Source organism: Bacillus rossius, chromosome 13 (assembly GCF_032445375.1).
Source record: "Bacillus rossius redtenbacheri isolate Brsri chromosome 13, Brsri_v3, whole genome shotgun sequence".
NCBI lineage: Eukaryota > Metazoa > Arthropoda > Insecta > Phasmatodea > Bacillidae > Bacillus > Bacillus rossius.
This window is the reverse complement of record NC_086340.1, coordinates 15,820,388-15,842,152: the sequence shown is the minus strand read 5'-3', so window position 1 is coordinate 15,842,152 and position 21,765 is coordinate 15,820,388. Positions and strand designations below refer to the sequence as shown.

The window sequence follows — 21,765 nt, the reverse complement described above, 5'->3', positions numbered from 1 at the left end:
ATCGATGGTTCACCTGGTCGACTATCTCGAGGGGCCGTATCTGCAGGTGGTAGGTGCCGAGCTGCTCCTTGCACGAGACGTATCGCTCGTCGTCCGAGACCAGCTCGTCGTCCCGGTACCACGTCACTTGCGGCTCGGGCACCACGCTCACTGCAACACAGACCCAAGCACCTTCGAACAACACGGCCCTCACATGGTTGGTGATTTCTAAAAATACGAGTTACATCAAAACATCAATGAAAACAAACGAACTCGAAGTGTATATCTAGTACTTTCTAACTAGGAATTTTTTTTGTACCCAAACCAAATCTGATGAAAAATGTATATTATGCCTGCCTCTAAAAAATTGATCCAGCTCAAAAACTGCAGATGCTATTGACTTCGAATTCAAAAAATATTTCAGATGTTAAACACAAAATTAATATAGACTTTATTTTTACCTTAAATGGTTGTGAGGATACGATAGTTAAAAACCTGAACCTACTTACAAAGAAATTTAATTTCTACAGTTTTGACTGTAAAAAAATTTGATTTGAAAAATTGATAAATCCGACGAAATAACTTGAGCCATAGTGTGTGTGTGTGTGTGTATATATATATATATATATATATATATATATATATATATATATAGTTATTTTTAAAATTGGTTCAGTTTTTCTCTTCAAAATGGGAATAAGTGCAAAAAATATAAGGTATACATAGCAAAATTTTTGAGTCAGTGATTCCACGATATTATTTGTGCTAGATCCTGAAAATAAAACCAAAACCAGGAAAGGTTTCATTATAAATTTAATTATTTTTTTTATATAAATAAAAATTACTGTCCACCTTTTATATCTTAATAACCTTGTGAACCATAAAATAAAATTTAGATTACAATTTTCCTAGAAGTAGTTTTTTTGTTATAATTTTTTTAAGTATTTCTTAACAATAGTTGGATTTCCACTTCCACAAATTATATCAGTGTTTTAATATGGTATAAATACTAGCATGGACAAATAAAACCCCTTAATGTGTCGCATCTACTCTATGACTATACTCTAAAGTAACCTCAAGAATGTTTTGGTTCATACTGATGCTAATTGACTGAGATAAGGCACAGAGATAGCATATTTATTATGACATGGCATTGTTGAAGTAAAATTAAAGAGGACACAATGGAATTTTTCAGAGTGTGTGTGCTGTTGGCACCCAGACACTGATCACAGTTAGAATTTTCTTTCAACATAATAAGATTATTATTATGTACAGGTTGAAATACAATTTTTTAGTAGGCACTTTAATAGCTGCAATTAACTAGTCAGGTATGTGCCCACAAACTGAAATAGTAATTTGTTGTATATTTCTAAGTATCATTTATTTAATTTATCAATGGGCTGTACCAAAATTGCAACATGCATGGGTATGTAACTGGATACATACCATGGGTGTGTAGTTTCACCAGCTAATACGAAGGTTGACAAGGATATGAATTCAAAAGAGAAAAATTATTTTATTATTACCAGTTATAAAATATCCCTTAAAATAATTTTAATGCTTATGAAACATTACATTCCTACAAGGTAAATGTATTTACTGATTGCATGGTGATAGAATTCAACATGTTGGGAAGGTAATGTCTTGGTGGTAGCAGAGCGTGGTTCAAGAGGAGACAAGGAGATGCCGCACAGAGTGTCAAATGAAGGTATAGAGAGCCCAAGAAGTACAGAAAGAGGTCGGCAGATAGAAGGTGGAGCTCGGAAGTATGCATAGAAATAAACAGAGTTGTTCAAAATTTGACCAGCAGAGTTCATGCAATGCTTATGTGGTGAACTGCGGTCTACATCAGGGTGTCTCAGCGAAAGTGAGGAGGAATGACCTAATGCACCTGCATGGTGGGTTAGTTAGAGGCACATGTAAAGGGGTGTGGAAACTTGGCTGGCCATAACTAGATCATGGAGGATAAAGCTTACACCTCGAGACCCAAGCTAATCTCAGTACATATGTCAACCGGGCATACTCGAGGCGCTGTATACTCGAGACAGGAATTTGCTTGAAACAATGTTCAACTGAGGCAGGGGTGGTACCCAGCCAGCGATAACATGAGCACATTATGAGAAACAGCAGCTTATATGGCATGGAAACATGCACTGGGCGAGCAGCCAGCCCGTGAAGGCAGAAGATTTTACAGGCATAATGGCAGATTGAAAAATTAAAATATAAAGTACTCCAGAAACAATTTAACCAAGTAAAAATTAAAAATAACAAACATCTTTGTCAAAAAATCTCTCAGTATCAACAGTCCAAAACGAAATTAAATTTTGCCCAAACATTTACTTATAAATTGCACTTGAGAGAAGATGAAAGAAACTGATGCACAAACAGGTGCGTGGAAAAATTCTTGAATGCTTTTCAAAGCCAGACACAATAAATATATGTATGGAAGGATAACTAAATTAAGAAATGGATGCACAAATGAATCGACACATGAATGTTCGAATGGATTTAAACAATCGATGAATTAACATGGGAAAGTGTAAGAATGAATGTTTTAATGTATCAAATTAATTATCGATGGACGGAAGTATGTGTATGTGTGCCCCTTAGTGGGGCCAGGGACAACAAGAGTGTGGGGTAGGGTTTAGGGTGCAAAATTCCCGGTCACAAAAGCGAGGGAGGGAGGGAGGCTGCTTCAGTTGTATTTTTTAATTTTTTGCGTTCACCCTGATGGAACGAAAATTACATGTCTATTGGTTTAAAATGACTCATTGGAAACCTCACAAGTAATGCAATATGCGCGAATAGTGTTTACAGATATGGCAATGTTAATGTGTATAGTATATAATGTGTTTAGTATAGTATAATGTGTATATTATAGTATAATGTGTATAGTATAGTATAATGTGTATAATAAATATAGTGTGTATAGTATAGTATAATATGTATAGTATAATGTGTATATTATAGTATAATGTGTATAGTATAATGTGTATATTATAGTATAATGTGTATATTATAGTATAATGTGTATAGTATAATGTGTATAGTATAGTATAATGTGTATAGTATAGTATAACATGTATAGTATAATGTGTATAGTATAGTATATGTGTATAGTATAGTATAATGTGTATAGTATGGTATATTGGTTTTGAGAAGAGAGGGAGAGGGTCCGAGGGCGCCGACCTTGCACCGTGAAGCGGAAGTCCTCGCCGACGCGCGCCTCGCAGCTGCGCAGCCCCGACACGACGCGGGGCGGCCGGCCGGGCGACAGCAGCTGCAGCCGCTCCTCCTCGCTCAGCTGCGACTGGATGTCCTCGACGGTGAGGTCCGCCGAGCTGGCGGCCTCGCCCATGCAGTTGCGCGCGATGCACGAGTACGAGCCTGCAACCGGCGAGCCCGAGCGTCGCAGAGATGGCCACACGTAGCTCTTCCCTATACTTCTCTAGGCGCGTTACGAAACAAATATGAGAGTGGATTTTTTACGATAAGCGTGCACAACGCAACGAAATTTCCACATGAAAAAAAAACTACATACAGACAAAAATTATGTATGTTCTTTTAAATATTATAATTTAGTGATACATATTGGATACTAATCCATAAAATTAAACAAAAGTATATTTACTGTAAATATTAGTACTATTTATTGTGTTTATTAAGTTTTTCAAGTTTATTTTCAAGTGTAATAATATAAGTGAGTTTAAGTTCCTGTATGTATAATAATTATGCATTATAAATAATTATTAGATAATTTTTAATAAATAATACAAAATAATGAATTAGTATTAACATCAAACTGAAATAAAATAATAGTTAGTTAACATCAGTCACATGAATCATATGTAAAAAATTTGTTAGCACATTAAAGTTCTTAAAAATCAAAATATTTTTATTCCAGTAAGATAGGATCGAACCAGCCGGCTTTCTGCATGTCAAGAGGGTTGGAAAGGTACAAAAAAACACCCCATTGGTTTTCAATAAGAATATTAATGTATTCTCTTATACTGAAAATTTTGCATAATTTTTTTTTTTGGTGATCGGCTGCTACAGGTTAGTATGTCCTGTTTTAATGCATTTTTTTTTGGGTGTACGCCATTGCAGTTTTGCACTGTTTGTCATGGAAAAATTCCTAAAATAAATATAATTAAAATTTAGACGATAAAAATTCACAGAAAACAAGTGTTACGAACAACACAACGAAGACAGCACGGACAAAAAAAAAGTCCAACAATTGAATATCATGCAACAAAAGAATTCCGTTGAAGGAACATAGTTCCATCGTTGGTTCTTTTTGTCCGACATCAGCCGATTCAGTCATTGTTTTCAGTGAATTTTTTATCGTCATATTTTTTATTATTTTTTTTTTATTTTAGGATTTTTTTTCCGTGACAAACGGTGCAAAACTGCAATGGCGTATATACAAAAAAAAATTGAATCAATATTTCCCGGTGCACGAATCGTTTGGAGAAAGCATGCCCTGTGAGGTCGATGGACGGCCGCAGCGGACATGATGCAGAAGGAGTTACCGAGGGAGTTTGTGCCGGTGAGCTGGTACACGTCTCCCGGCCTCAGCTCCTGGCCGTCCTTGAACCAGCGCAGCTGCGGCGTGGGGAAGCCCACCACCTTGCACTCGAAGGACACGAGTCCTTCCTCGGTCAGGATGGCCTTCAGGCTCTCCAGGAAGCGCGGCTTGCGGTACGTCTTCGGGTCTGGAAGGGGGTCGAAAAACAACGATGAGCATCGCCCGTGCGTTCCGGAACCCCAGAGATGAGAGAAAGTTACAGATGGAGCATAAACCCCGGTTAGTAGGTATCTCTGCTGGAGCCAAGGGGACGTAAGGGAGAAGCAGGTCGCCGCCATATTGTGACATGAAGAAAATCTCAATTTTCTCATAAGTAGAGACCGGAAAAATTCGCGAATTCATTTCACGATAGGCTAAAATACAGATTGTTATACCTCATTGTTACCTCTGCTATTGGTTCACAACTCACATGGATGACTCTGGGCCAATGAGAATCACCCAACCAAAGCTTTATCGAATCACAGGCTGCTACGCTGGAACGTCTCACAAGACAGCAGCCAATGAGTGGGTGGCATTTGACCGAGTGCACGTAGAACTATGAAGTTCATCCTAGAGGTTATTGAACCCGCGAATTTTTCCGGTTCCTACTCATAAGTGATGTATAGAGACCGGAAAAATTCGCGAATTCATTTCGCGATAGGCTAAAATACAAATCGTTATACCTCAGTGCTGCCTCTGCTATTGGTTCACAACTCACTTGCATGACTCTGGGCCAATGAGAAACACCCAACCAAAGCTTTATCGAATCACAGGCTGCTACGCTGGAACGTCTCACAAGACAGCATCCAATGAGTGACCGAGTGTACGTAGAACTATGGAGTTCATCCTAGAGGTCATTGAACCCGCGAATTTTTCCGGTCCCTAGTGATGTATGTATGGTGGTGGAAAAGTGCATGAATATTAAAAACAAATAAAGACTGTTGACTCGAGAAAAAATGATTGTGCACAAGTGTATGTAGTAAACTACATTTCTATATACTTATATAAACAAATGGCCGCCATCTTCTTACGTGAACAAACTGGCCACAGTGCTCAGAGCATATGCTCCATCTGTAACTTTCTCTAATCTCTGTTCGGAACAGAGTTCGTCTTTTGTTTTCGAGTCAATATCTAAACTACATCAAATACCGGATAACAACACTAAAATCTACTAAATTAAAACCACACACATGAAAAACTTTTACAACAAAACTACTGCAAAAACATACTACATTAAAAACAAGCATCGCCTTGCATTCGAAGAGAGTTCGTCTTTTTATTCGAGTCAATACTTAGTACACTGAATACTATTGATTTTTGAGTAACATAACTACAATTATAATTAAAAATAAATATTGCTTTCGATTGGCATTATTATCTGCAAACATTTGTTTGATTTTTTTGTAGTAGAAACAAGGAGCGTTAGAAGGAATACACAACTTAATATCTAGAAAAAATATTTTGTTAATTTACGTTAAAGGCCATGTAACAAAATTAATACAACTATTTTTTAAGAAATTACAACTATTCCATGAAGTAGCTAGTAACATTGTCTTTCAATTATAAAAAAGATTCGGTCCTGTGTTCTATTTAATAATCCTCATTTGTACATCGTAAAAATGTTATAAATATAAATTTCTGAAAGATAACTATGAAAAAAAATGCAAAACATAACAGTAAAAAGTCCATGAAGATTTCACACATTTATTCAGAATCATAGTTGACCTAAAGTACGCATGGATGTGATACGCTTCAGTTATAGTACCAAGTTTCCCTTGACACCTGAAAAACCCTACACCAACCATTCTCCGATCTTAAGGTCTCCGATCATAATTTCCACCAATGAACAAGCGTGTTGTTTTATAGACCAGTCGCGTCTAGCCAGGAACGAAAATAGTTTACAAAATAACCATGGTTCAATAATGAAATAGAATAGCTTATGAAAAAAAAAATTTTTAAACACTTCTGTGTTTTTATTTAAATATTTCGGGATACAGCTCTGATGATGGGTATAACGCCTACGTCGGAAATTGAGATTTTTATATTAATTTTGATCTGTCTTCAAAATTATGTTCCGTAGAATAAGTTGAGGGCTTATACATACGTACATGTCCTTAAAAATATAACAAAGTAGACAAAAAAAAAGCTTGGTTGATTTTACAGTCATTTATTCAGTCACCACCGAATTGCTCAAAAAAGCAGTGAAATTTACGAACTTTTGGGAAGCATATACGAACGTTTATTCCCGCTTGTAAGTTGAGCGATCCAGCATTGTGATTTTACTGACAAGATTTTAAGTGGAGGACAATGGAACACGCGGACAAAAAGATCCCGGTACGCTGGTGCTGCTGCTGTAGTCGACATGGACACTGCAGCAAAAGGGTATAATGAGATCAGGAGCGCAACAACAGGGGGGAGGGGGGCAAGGGTATTTTGCCCCCCCCCCCTTCTGAAACCTTGAAGTGGGGGAAAACGGGGGCAAAGAAAGTGCTGTGTAATCAATTTTTAGATAATAAAACTGCTTAAATAGCACCATTTTCCACCTTGAAATACAAATTTTCCCGGGGGAGGACCATCCCGGACCCCCCCGCTTCAATAGGAGGGGATCGATGATTCTTTATAAATAGGTATATTGCCCCCCCCCCCTTTTTGGAAATTTAGTTGTTGCGCCCCTGAATGAGAACGAAGGGGCGGGTGTGCGCACTCACAGGCGACGGACAGGTCGCAGCGGCTGACGCTCTTGACGCCCAGGGCGCTGGTGGCCACGCACTTCCACTCGCCGTCGTCGGCTGCCTCGCAGGCGGACACCTCCAGCTCGTAGCCGCCCAGCCCGTCCTCCAGGCAGCGGTACCTGTCCGACGGCTCGACGCGGCCCTCCTTGTTGTACCACGCGATGCTGGCCGGCCACGGCGGCACCGCCACTGCCGACAAGCATCCCGTTTTCACATCCACATGGACACTGCGGCAAAAACCGTTCTGGCATCTCTGCTGCTGTGGTCGACATGGACATAGATACTGCAGAAATACCGTTCTGACATCGCTGCTGATCTAGTCTGCATGGACAGTGCAGCAATGCCGCTCTGACATCACTGCTGCTGTAGTCGACATGGAAACTGCAGCAATACCATTCTGACATGACTGCTGCTGTGGTCGACATGGACACTGCAGCAATACCGTTCTGACATCGCTGCTGATGTAGTCTGCATGGACACTGCAGCGATGCCGTTCTGACATCACTGCTCTTGTAGTCGACATTGACAATGCAGCAATACAGTTTTAACATCACTCCTGCTGTGGTTGACATAGACACTGCAGAAATACCTAATAAAATCACTCCTGCTGTGGTAGATATAGACACTGCAGAAATACCATTATGACATCACTGCTGCTGTAGTCGACATGGACAAGGCAACAAGTATGTTCTGACATCACTACCGCTGTAGTCGACATGGGCACTGCAGCAATACTGTTCTGACATCGCTACTGCTGTAGTCGACATAGACACTACAGCAATTCTGTTCTGACATCACTGCTGCTGTAGTCGACATGGACAATGCAGCAATACAGTTCTAACATCACTGCTCTTGTAGTTGACATTGACAATGCAGCAATACTGTTCTGATATCACTGCTGCTGTAGTCGACATGGATAATGCAGCAATTCAGTTGTCATTATTACTACCGTAGTCGATTTTGGCACTGAAGCAACACTGATCTGTCAGTGTTGCTGATGTAGGCTATATAAGGACTGCAGCAACACTGTGCGATATTTATTACTGCCGCATGTGACATGGGCACTGCAACAACACTGTTCTCTCAGTATTGATGTTGTACGATACACGGGCATAGTAAAAATCTGTTATTTAAGCATTGATACTTATATAACATGAGGCATGGTAACAGTGCTGTTCTGTCAGAATTGCTGATTAAAGTGATATGGGCATGATAAACAATGCTGTTCTCTTATGACTTTTCTGCTGCAGGTGACAAGAAAATAGGATTGTTAATGCTGTAATGACTCATTAGAATAGAAACATTTTTCCGTCGCCATTGCTCCTGCTGTTTATAACGTGGACACGGTAACAGCACTGTTCTGTCAGGATTTATGATGTTAAAGTTTATCTTTAACACGGAAAAAAAATCATGTATTCTAGTGTTGCTTCTGGCATTAATACAGTAACAACACTGTTCTGCCACTACCGTCTGTTTCTATAAGCGACCTAGGTGTAATATCGACTGAGTACTGTCAATACTGCTGACATAACAGTGTTGTTAACATGTAAATGTCACTTACAGTAGAAGCTGTTTCATATCTTGCAGGATGTTTTTGGTACATCTACTGGAATTGATTTCCCCAGGAGCATCATACATTTTTTATTTAGTTTTGTGTGCGTTTACTAACAAAGGAAACACAAACAACATTAAAATTATTTTTTGTAAAGAATGAGTTAAGAATAATATTACATGAGCACATATTATATAGCAATTTTTTAAAATGTATTATCATTGCTTGGGGAATAAACATAAGGTAACCGGGGGGAAGATGCCTGTCGGGGGAAGATGCCTGAGGCGGATGTATTTCCGAACAAAAACACAGATAGCAGCTCCAGCCGCGTAGCGAGACAGCGCTGAACGTCTACAAGAAGCCACGAGGAGTCACGGCGTGTAGGACATTTTTTCATCGTTTTATGGTTAAATATATGAAGATATTGAAAGGTGAGTAGGTATCTTATAATATTTTATTACCATTTCGTAAGACGTAAGAAATTTAATTTATATTTATGCATAAAACTAGTGGTATACGAAGATTCAACACTCTTTAACGCATTTGAAGTGAAGTGTGGCAATTCCCGCTGAGAATATTGGAGTAAAAAAAATGTCAGTGGCGTGTTACCCCAATACGTGGGGTAAAATGCCACGTCAAGTGGCATCTTCCCCCATGATAATGTATTATAATTCCATGTTGATAACAATATTATTTCTGTGCATTAACTACTTTTTAGCTAAGCATTTAATTCTACGCCTTTTCCCAAACAGGTTATTCCCCGCAGGTACGAGAGGAAAACGAATCTTGCGTCCTGGTCGGAAGAAAACTTACTTCTTGCTTCTGAAGATGTGAAAAACGGGAAAATGAAAGTATGGGATGCGTCCCAGTTTCATCACATACCCTACAGAACATTGAAAAGACGAATTGATTCTGGAAATGTTACTAAAGGAGCACACTGAAACGAAATTAGCTGGATACGACTGGCTACAACTGTTTTTGAAACGTCAACCTGAAGTAACACTTAGGAAGGCACAGGGTATCTCCATCGCACGTGGACTTGGAATGTCCCGTAAATAAGTTGACAACTATTTTCAAGTGCTTTTGCATGTTTGTGAATAAAATGACTTTCTCAGTGCCCCAAGGAAGATTTACAACATGGGCGAGTGTGGTCTTCAAATCAACAGGTCGAGTGATAGCTACCAAAGTTAATAGAGATGTTCACAATGTTATATCTGGAGAGAAAGGTGAGACGATCAGCGTAATTGCTTGTTGCAATACCGAAGGGATCTCCTTGCCCCCATACAGCAATTTTAAAGGAAAAAGAAAGAAGCCTGAATTTGAAGACGGCCTGCCACCTGGCTCACACGTCAAAATGAATTAAATGTCTGCTTGCGTAAATACTGAGATATTTTTTGACTGGTTAAAAAGACATGTTTTGCCCCGAAAGGAAGCAGGAAAGTGTTTGCTTGTTTGGGATGATCATAGTGCCCACTGCTCAGATGTTGATGTACTGGACTTCGCTGCAGACAACGACATAATACTAATCTGTCTTCCAAGCCACACAACCCAGTATCTGCAACCCTTAGACCGGTCGTTTTTCAAATCTTTGAAGACATTTTGGCAGTAAGCTGTAAACACTTGGATTTACAGCAACCCCGGCAGAAAACTGACACGTCTCCAATTTGGAACATTGTTGAATTCCGCTTTAGAGTCGAACCGCAGCAATGGGCAATGGTAGTGCAGGATTTTCTGCTTGTGGCATCTATCTTTACAACCCGCAAAAAATTCCTGCACACGCTTTCGCTCTATCAGACAATGCTTCTGGTAACAACCTAAATACAGCAGCATATGCTGATAAAGTTGTACAAGTGAAAATTCTTCTACTCTTGCAGAAAATGTCACGATGCCTATTGCATCGACAACTGCTTCTTGCTCCTATGCTCCTGAAAACGAGGAAACTGATTCGGCCAATGATGTGTCAATACATTCGACAAATAAAGATAGCAGCATGAGTCCCTTCGAAGAAATATCGCCTGTTCCTGTTCTTACTATGCCTAAGCCAACTGGTCGTAAGAAGCAAACAGCAGTGGTCCTGAATTCACCAGCAAGACTAATGGACATGCGAAAATCACAACTTCAAAAGGATATCAAGATGAAAAACAAGATGAAACAACGTGCCAAAGAGAAATCGATCAAACGTGCTCCCCAAAGAAAAATAAAGAGGAAAGTGAGCTCGTCGACTTCGTGTAGTGGCGAAACTTGCCAAGATAGTAAGGGTGACAGTGAACTAGATGATATCAATGGTAGTGATGATTTTTGTGCAGTATGTAATGGGTACTTCTATGCTAAAAAAGGTCCCAAGTGTGACTGGATCCAATGTGTTGCATGTAGAAAATGGTTTCATGAAGATTGTAGTTCAGAAATTTACATTGTGATACGTGTTAGGTATGCCATGATGTTCTTCAACAGAGTTTTGTAAACAAAGTGTTATTTTGTGTAAATCTGTATGTTATATTTACTATAAAAACCAATATAACTACTTTTTCTTAACACCCTCATCATATTTTTAATACCACTGTTTAGTTTACAGATGGTGGCATTTTCCCCCATATCAAGTGGCATCTTACCCTAACTATTGGGGGAACATGCCACTCATACAGGCCTTAACATTTGGTTAATTTTTATTTCCATTAATTTTTTTACGAGACTTTTCGTCCATTTCTGACATACACAAATGTACAACAAAAATGGTATCCTAATGCTAATTTTTTTTTTCATGTGTAATTCGAAATTTGTGAGTTTAAAACCCCTTAACTGTGGCATCTTCCCCCGAGTTACCTTATATGTTAAAAAAAGTGTTATCAGTATAGCGATGTTGAAGCATTAAGAGCCTCTGTACTTAAGATGGCATGAGAGCATAAACACACTGTTTAAAATGTTCCCCTCTAATAAATAAACTTATTTGCAAACCGTTCTATGAATAGCTTTCCAGTATTAATTGCACACATAAATAAATAAACAAAATATCACCCTATTACTGAGTATTCGAGTGTCATTTCCATGGTTTGAAAAAAAAAATGCTTCAATGCAACGTCAATTAAAATATAAAATTATGTGCCAATTTTCGTAAGAAATACTCAGTAATATCTCGAGAAAAAAAAAAACGTATTTCACGAATGCGGAAATAATCACAGACACGTGGTGTACAAAGTTACAATATCTTTAGAGGAGTATTACAAGCTTTTTTTTTTTGCAACTGGTTTCCAAAGTAATCTTTTGCAAAGATACACAGAATGGTTTATTTTTCTGTGCAGTGCAGTTTTTTTATAAATAGGGACTGGAAAAATTCGCGGTTTCAATGATAGTAGTATAGGAATGTATTTCCGGGCGCAGGGTCTAGGGTGAGGATTGAGGAGTGGGATTGTCGGTCCACCATAGTGGATTGTGACGTCACGGCGTTCATCTTGTGTTGTGACGTCACGGCGGCCATCTTGGATGGTTGTGACCTTGACCTTTGACCTTGACCTTGACCCCGGCGGCCATTTTGGATCCGCCATCTTGGATCCGCCATTTTGGATGACGTCATTGTGTTTTCTCGAAAATTCCGGCGATGTGTTTTCCGCCATTTTGAATTATGACGTCACCGTTGCAATTTACGTTACGGTCGCCATCTTTAACTTTTTTATTTATTATCCGATTTTAATGAAATTTTTTCTAAAAATTAGAAAAAAAATTCATTTAATAAAATTTTAATAAATTATTTATAAAAAATAGTACATTAACGACACGGAGTTTGGAGTCCTCGGTTCGAACCCGTCGAGGTCAAAAAAAAATTAAAAATGGCGACAGGCTCCTTCCTCAATGGTGGGTGCTAGCAGACTGACTCCCACCACTTTTTTTCAAAGCATATATATCGTCACCTAGTATGACGTCATGTCCGCCATCTTGTCTTCGATGCTGGAGACCACCATCTTGTTTTCGGCCGCTAGAGTACGCTGACGCCATGTTAGTTTAACTCTTACCCGCTAGAGTGCAGTAATCATTTATTATTGCTGTGACACCCGCCATCTTGTCATTCGGCCGCCATCTTGAAAATCCGTAATTATTTAGCTAGAAATTCGGGAAAAGTTCCAAAATTCATTAAATAAATCACTCATTAATTTACATAATGATTCGATGGATTCCTGTCCTCGGTTCGATACCCGATCGATGCAATAATGTTTAATTTTATGAAAAAAAAACAATAACTTCAATAAACCATGTTCAACATTCTTAAAGAGACTTTAAATCCTCTACTACCATCATCCTATAAGCCATCAAGACCAACATATTGGAAATTCGTTATTTTAATGCTAGAGATTCGGGAAAAAGTTCAAAATTCATTAAATAAATTTGTAATCTATATACTGACTGATTAGATCGACTAAGCTCCTTGGTTCGATCCCTGGATGACACAAAACAACTTTAATTTTAAAAAAGTACCACTAATGTGTAAGGTTTGAGAAAATAAAAACACCGCAAGTTCTATTAAAAAATACTTTTATTACATACATACTACACTACTACAAGTACAAAAAAATACACAGACAAATTACTAGAGCCTTGTGGATTTCTCGATTGAAACAGTTTTCTTACTATACAGACTAAGTCCTTTACATGACTTTAAATGTCTATTCAGTTTATCAGGTCGACATATTGGTACACCACAATTTGCACACAAAGCAGAATTATCGACTTCATTAAAAGGACAGTGATATATTTCGTGTCGTTGTGCACTTTGAATATTTGCCAATGTTTTGTTACAAAATATACAGCTTGATTCCGATGAATGTACAGCCAGTCTATCACAATTCCTGAGGTGCCGTTTTAATCTTCCATATTGTACAAACTTGCTTAAACATCTGTTGCACTGATATTTAATGCGTTCAGAGTTATCACTACAATTGTGTATTACATAATCACGTAATTTCAAGTTTTTGATCTTCTCGCAGTACGTGTAGCCGGATGATGGAACACCGTTGGATGCACCTTCCTTCATCAATGCCACTGGAACTGTTGACAACCATTGTAACACTGCTGACATGTTAACTTCTGAAGCCGTTGAGGTCTGCTCTGCAGAAGATGTTGCACGCGTCGAAATCTCCCGCTGTGCTGAGAGAGCAGGTGTAGCTGTAGACATCGTTGTCATCGGGCTCTGCACTGATGATGGTAGACCTTCGATCCAGGTTGGTGTTGATACTGGTAATGATGCCATCGAGTTCTCAATAATAGATAGATACTGGTCCATTATGTTATACAAGTCTAACTATCCGAGCCGTTCATCACCGCAGCCAGAGACGGACTGAAGTCCATATCACCTGGGGTCTCACTTATATAGTCTCATTAGCCGGTACAACACATGAGTCAAATCAATAACCATGTTCATTATACGTCTCGGAGCATTTCTTCTAATGACGATGTAAGCTATCGAGGCGTGAAATTAGTTTATTGCACTTTTTGCACTGAAACAGTATTCTTTGAGCATTATTCTGACAGCTGCTTCTTTCATGTCTGCGCGCATTTGAAGTGAAAGTAAATGATGCGTCACAATATTTGCATTGATGCGATGTATGCTCTTTATGAATTGAAGTCTGGAATGCAGATGGTGAAACTTCAGCTGATGATGGAACAGCATGTATCGTTGTCTCCTCTGCAGCAGGTATCGGGATCTCCACCGCCGCCGTGGTCTCCTCTGCAGTCGGTATCGGGATCTCCGACTCCATCATCGTTGCTGCCATCGAGGTCCCAGCTGCTGTCGGTAAACATTCTATTCCGGTCGACATAACTAAATCTCACGAAACTTAATGGAGAGAGCACGTCCGTACTACACCGCGACCAGAGGTGAACTGCGGGTCCAGTCGTCTGAACCTCGCTTATATACCCGTGGTCTACTGGTATACCTCATGAGTCAAAATAATGTCTGTATTTAAAATTATTTTTTTTTTCCTATTAGGTACCTAAAAATTGTAGAAATAAAAAGCATACGAGTTCAAGTTTTACACATTTATTTATAAAAATTACACAAATACATATTAGGTTAAGGAATCAAGCATTTTCACAAGCAAAGTCTTTAATGCCGCACGAACTGACACGTCGACTCCGGTCCCAACTGGTTCGTTGACTCCGGTTCCAACTGGTTCGTTGACTCCGGTTCCAACTGGTTCGCAGGCCACAGGATCAGGAACACAGGTTTCCAGCTGGTCATCTTCTGTGACGTTGACAACTCCGACAAGACATGGTCGATGACGTCTGTGACCACGTCTACGCCTTGGCTTTGGCTCAGTGCTAGTTGGGACAGATTCACTGCCTGAACTGCGATGATGAGACGCACACCGTTTGGACGTCTGCGTAGATGCATCACAGGTCGCAACAGGTTGCAACACGTCCATGTTTGGTGTTGCACATACAGACGAGGCGACTACCTCAGCGATGCTAGCAGGAAGGATTGTGTGTGGTCTCATGTGATAGACGGCACAGTTTCCAGGTTCGCAACAAGCTACCAGCTGCTGAGTCGGTTCGTAGGACACAGGAAAGTGCGCAAACCGCCAATGCTGAGCGGCTCCATCACAGGTTTCTGTATATGTACGTAGATACCCGGAATCCCAGTAGCTGTACTCGACACTGCTGAAGCTAGGTCTTGCGCTCACGTACACGTTAGCAGGATGAAACGTAAACATCTTCTTGCAGGTCGAACGTCAACTGAAGGCACGTACGTATGTACGCCATTTATATATGCAGGCTCCTACTAACATTGTGTGTGCCATTTCTGCATTAGCTGCGAGTTTGTACAGGCAGAGACACGTTCAAACTTGTCACATGGCTGCATGTCGTATATTGCACTAAGCTTGCGCAGGGAAGGACAGCCGTAGTCGGTCTGTATATCTACGACTTCAGCTGCTCCAACGTCGCACAGTTCTCGTAGCCATTTCTTCTGTTCGGGTCCGGCGACGTAGATTATTTCGTTTTGCAGTAGTAAATCTCCAATAGTGTTTTTCACTTGGTGGTACGGAATTTTTCCTTCGTCCCACTCTAGTCCGTGATAATATTTACATAGCCATTCGTTCGACCGTTTACTTTTTTCGTCTAGTAGTTTCCACGGATACGGAGGTCGGAAGCTGCGGGTTCGAGTCTTGTCTCCGGAGGTGACGCTAATTTCCTTGAGCACGAATCCATTTTGACTCTGGAAACCTTGCAGGTTGCAGTACATCTTGTCGCTAGCAATGCTCGGTCGTAACTAAATTACTATCGGAAACGAAACCGTATTTATGTCAGAATTTTCACAAGTTTGTCTCGACAATTGTACGAAGCAAGCCGATCGTGAAGTATCAGACAAAAAGCATAGGTGTTTGGTGAAATATTTCCGCTAGTCGTTATCTCGATCCTACAGTCGATGATGTTTGAATTTATTCGATCATCCTGTTTGGAAACGTCAAACACCATTAACGGTGCCTTGTTCTTGAAACTGTCGGGACTCAGTATCGGTGACTGTCTCCGCCCATAGTAAGCTTGCTGAAACTTGGCATACATTTGATATGCTAGAAGGAATCTTCCACTTTCAAAGTCCATGTTCATGTCAACGTACGGATAACTTTCGCTGTTTAAAAATATTTTTACATTACGTATTTGACAGTTATCGAATACGGAGCGACTTACTCCTGCATTGAGCTGTCTTCCGGTCTGAAGCCCGACGATGATGTATCTTGGTTTTTCCGTAGCGAAGCTGGACTTTACTATCCAATTGATACGCTGACTATGAGGCAAGCCAGGATAAGTTTCCAGGCTCCAGGATCGGAATGGCACATCGAAATTCTTGCCATTTTCTATGTTCTTCAACATCTTGACTCGTTCAACGGTGCTCACTTGGATGTGGGGCAGCATCCACTCGATAGACTGTAGTGTTAACGAGACATCTTGAGGGTTTTCTGCAGCGGCGACAATTGCATTAATGTGCGTGTTGGCTAGAAGCAGTACGAGCTCTTGTTTAGAATTAATGATTATATGTTTGTAGTCCTCAGCGAATCCAAGAAGCATGGACAGAGGAACACAAACTTCGAACTTCCCTTCGGCATAAACCGGAAGCTTATATTCATCCTCGAGAGCCCAACCGGCCATCTTTGCAGCAGACAGTTCATTTGGCGTGAGCGAAAGGTAATTTTTCATAGCAGATGTTATGCCTACATCTCTCGTCTGGTCTACCTCGACACCATTGAGTACATAAGTAATGCGCTCGATTAGGTGAAGAATACCATTGCAAGATATTGACGTCGTTGTCGGATGCGTACCATCCGCTTTTGTAAGCGTGCCTCTTATACGTAGAAATGACTGCGAAGGTAAAGTACAAATATCTTGGTGCTGTACTGCAATGCGTACTTCCGATGGTAGTGCGTACGGTCCGAGCAGGAAAGGCTGGTACTCGTGCAATTCCATTTTCGTAATGCTGTCATCAAAAATGACTGGATCTTCCACGTTGAGGATTTCGTCTTCCATATTTATTCGGCACTTGTCCAATACTGAGAAGATACTTTATGTTGTCAGGTGTTAATGCACCGATGTCTGGTAGAGAACTGTTCTTGTTCACGCCAATACGATTTCTTTTATAACTGTTCGGTGTTACGAACTTTATGCCCATCGCTTCAAGTGCAGACGTAATGTAATTTCTTCGTCTTGAAAATTCACCAATCGTCCTCGCTGGTCAACGATTCGGACGACGACTTCGTGTGCGCACTTCACGACGACTGGAACGTAAATGATACTTTGCGGTACTTCGACCAGTTTATATCCTGGCGGGACCATCGGCGAAAACTCGTGCAGCATGTTGCTTAGTCTTCCGTTGAGATACGTTCCACTTGCCAAATTACAGTTTATTCTTATGACATTCACAGGCAAAATGTTTACTGCGCGTGTAGATTCGTACGTTCTTCCCGTATCATAAACCTTTGATTCGAATCCGAGCATCGTACCTATGGTGCCAGGTTTCGTAAAGTCGACATTTTCACTGCATGTTAGAATGCTTTTTTGAGTGTTTGGATTTCCACGCAGTTGAAAGTCTACATCCTGTGGTAACATATCCCTGATGTAATTTGCAATGTCGTCAATTTCGTAAGAGCCAACAGGTAACCGTATTTCATGAGCGGTCCCATCACTTTTCAGGAAGCAGATCTTGCAATTTTCTTCGTCGATATTAGGTATGGCATTATACGTTTGAAAATCTACGAGTCCGATACACCATTCTCCGTCTAAATCCAGAGGCGGGAAATGAACCGCCCGCAGCTCAGATGCGTGACCTGTCAGGGTAAGTGTTATCGACATGACTAATAAATTAACATCACTGCACAACCTTTAAGTAGCAATTTTTATTTGTCAGCTAATTTTTGTTTGTTAAAAAGCGAAGACACAAGTGTCCGCAGTTTGTTTGGTTAGGCTTCTGTTCCGTTTCGTAATTGTAAAACAACGTAGTGGACCGGCCCAGGTACTGTCGCAGTTCGGGCGGAGGGCGTAAATTACCGAAACTGTCGTAGTAAGTTGCTTTTTTTCCAGACTTTATGTACGCCACCCAGTGCGTGCCGCGACCCGCCGACGTGTCTAAATTAATTATGGCGCACTCACGTGTCTTTGGCTTGCTGGGCAAAGTGTCTCGCATAAACACGCCGCGGAAATTTGGTATTTTCAGTTTGCGTGCGTACTTTATTAAATCTACGTTGGTGAGCGGTCGTTTCGGTAGGGAACTTAGGATTTTCTCTTTACACGTTTCTTTCTCATGCCTCGTCCTGTCTTGTGAGGATGCAAGTACAGTCCTGCGCCGTTTTTTTTACCGATGGCAATGGCTTCCATGCTGGCATTGTGTCGCTGTGCTTCTTTTAACTGCTTGCGCTCATTCTTCGAAGTGTTGACTGCCCGCACTATACCGCTCGTTGCACCGATAAGGCCTCCGAGAGCACCCAATGCAGGCAAAAGCAAAGGAAGAAATCCTCCTATAATCTTCTTGTCGAGAGTCTGTAGTTTTTGCTTGGCTTTTTGCACGCCTGCACCGATCTTGCGCTTCTTGGTCTTGCGTGAGTTAGTCTTTGACTTGATGTAGCTGGTTCGACGAGCACCCAGTCCTAATTTCGTCTTTGCCTTCATGATCTTAGATACGCCCCACGCTGCGATTTTCTCTCCTAGTCCCGCGTTCGGCGATTTACTTATATCTTCGGCTTCCTGTGCCAATATCTCGTCGGCCCGGTGCCTGGATTCCAGATCCTTGCTTAATGAATATGCGATATCGTGCTGCTTGCACTTTTCGTCGAGAGAATTAATGCCCACGTCACCACGAGCTAACCTTTTCGCTAGTTTCGTGCCGGGGCCGCAAAATCTGTAGCCGGGAATGTGTAGCTCGAATGGTAGATTGTTTATCAGAGAGTTCACGAGTCCTGCGCCGATGTGTTTTTTGTTCTTACCTCTTCGAGTCATTACGCACAACTGACCAGAAAGTATAAATGTGTTTGATTTTATACAATTACTTTAGTACAATGCAGGTCGTCAAGCAAGATGTTTGTTTGCCAGTGTGCATTACGCAGGACGATGTATTTAGTGCGCGTGAATCACGACATGGCTTACTGTTGCCTTCTGCCGTACGTTGCATAATGGCGGGTCCGTCCAACTGCGGTAAAACGTGTGTTTTACTGAGTTTACTGGAGGAGCCAAACGGTCTTCGGTTCGAGAACGTTTACTTGTATTCCAAGTCGTTGCAACAGCCAAAGTACCAGCGCCTAGCAACTGTTCTACGATCTGTGGATGGTCTGGAGTATTTTCCGTTTAGCGATAATACCGATGTTGTACCTCCAAGCGAAGCAAAAGCCAATTCCGTGTTTGTTTTCGACGATGTAATGTGCGAGAAACAAGGCATAATACAAGAGTACTTTTCCATGGGCAGACACGCCAAGGTAGACTGCGTATACCTGTGTCAGACGTACAGTCGTATTCCAAAACATCTCCTACGAGATAATGCGAATGTCATAGTTTTGTTTCGCATGGACGAACTTAATTTACGCCACGCTTACGACGATCACGTAAACACCGACATGACATTCCAGGAATTTAAAGACATGTGCTCCTTGTGTTGGAAAGAAGAACACGGATTCCTAGTTATAGTCAAAGACTGGCCTCTATATAAGGGCAGGTACAGACGAGGTTTCGATCAGTTTATCGTCAAACATGAATCATAGCATTTCGAAATTCGGTCGTAGCAGTCGAGACTTACGTACTGCTCTCAAGTCTCATGACGACGTTATCCGCAAATACATTTCGCTACTGGCTCAAAAAATAGACGGGGTGAAAAAGGAATTACTTGAGTACCTCGTAGCCATAGACCAGCGCGTGGAAGCTTCGGATTCTCGCATTCGCGACATGATCGAAGTTTCGAATGCACAAAGACGGGACGATCTGAGGACTTTTCAAAGTAGTCTGAAAGCATCACTATCTCAATCGTCAACAAATTCAGATTTGGCCAAACACAAGAAAGAAGTTTCTGCGAACGAATAGAAAAGTATAAAAGGAGGTCTTGCAATAAGTTTTCAGCCAGTACAATGTCGGACCTGGCCAGTGACCTTCATCGAGCTATACAGTCTGTTCGCGAAAAATATTTACTTGCTAGACGAACCAGACTTGCACGTGAGATGGAAAATGAGGAGATATTTAAACCAATCACTAGTCGCCTCGACGAACTTAAAAACAAGGAAGAACCAGCCTTCATTGTGAAGACAGAAGTTGAAGATGAAATGCCGACTGTAAAGAAGAGAAAGTATGAACCAGATCGAGAAGAAGAGGACTTAACAAGTACAGAGTCCATGCACAAGAAAAAAATACCGAAAAAGGGACATCAAGTTAATGCAATGGTCCGACCATACCTGATATCGTTTACGAGCCGGAATAATGACACGACCTACGGAGTGTACAGAAAACATAATAAATGGTTCCTCGGTGCTAAAGAAATAGACTTTCTACCAGGAAATATCGTGCGCGTAGCAGAGTTCAAAACGCGCGGGACTTCGGGTCTGTACGAATTGCTGTTTCGCAGGGAGCCTAAAGGATATTCTCACAACGACTTACAAGAGTACAAAAAACTGCTAGAGCTAACCAATGCACATTTTCGCGATAACGATCCAGATAGTGGTGTATATAAAGACGTAGATCATGAAAAAATCGACATTCTCGCTAATCTCTTCAGTGAACTAACAATACATGGCGAAGGTTTAAAAAAGCTAGAAAGTGGTCAGACATTTGACTATGTATATTGGGACGACCCTAATGAATTAGTTGATCGCCTTAGAATTCTACATGCATCGCTTAGTGTAGGAAACTATTCGCACATCAACGAAATAGTCTCCATACTTGAAGAACTGAAGGAAGCCGGCTACATACAATGAGCCGAACCGGAATCGCTCGCGAACTTCATGCTCCTGCTAGACGGAAATACCTTCGTCGCAAAGTCATAGTTCGTGGAATTGATGATTTATTCCAGGCGGACCTTGTTGAGATGATACCGTATTCCCGATTGAATAAAGGTTTCAAGTAGGTACATGTTGACAGTCATCGATGTTTATAGCAAGTTCGCTTGGGCTAGACCTGTCAAATCAAAGACTGCAACTGACGTAGCCAAGGCCATGAACAATATTTTGCGTGATGGACGTGTACCGTCGCACCTGCAAACGGACCTCGGGAAAGAATTCTACAATGCGACCTTCAAGGCTTTGATGAAGAAGTATGGCATCAAACACTACTCTACATTTAGTAACGTCAAAGCCTCCGTTGTCGAAAGGTTTAACAGAACTTTGCGTTCCAAGATGTGGCGGCAGTTCACGGCTAACGGAAATTACAAGTGGCTTGACATCTTGCCGAAACTAATAAGCGAGTATAATTCCACTGTGCATTCTACC

General features: G+C 40.8%; 1 protein-coding gene across 3 annotated transcripts in view; it reads right to left on the bottom strand.

Moving 5' to 3' along the window:
- Window positions 1–21,765, bottom strand: part of LOC134538271 (titin-like) — a 453,345-nt gene that overhangs the window by 370,283 nt on the left and 61,297 nt on the right. For all 3 annotated transcript variants that reach the window (XM_063379437.1, XM_063379439.1, XM_063379438.1), the window contains 4 exons: window positions 7,255–7,467; window positions 4,512–4,694; window positions 3,169–3,366; window positions 14–150 (listed from right to left, as the gene is read on the bottom strand). In XM_063379437.1, coding sequence (XP_063235507.1) covers window positions 14–150; window positions 3,169–3,366; window positions 4,512–4,694; window positions 7,255–7,467 — 731 coding nt within the window. The remainder of the gene's footprint in view (window positions 1–13; window positions 151–3,168; window positions 3,367–4,511; window positions 4,695–7,254; window positions 7,468–21,765) is intronic.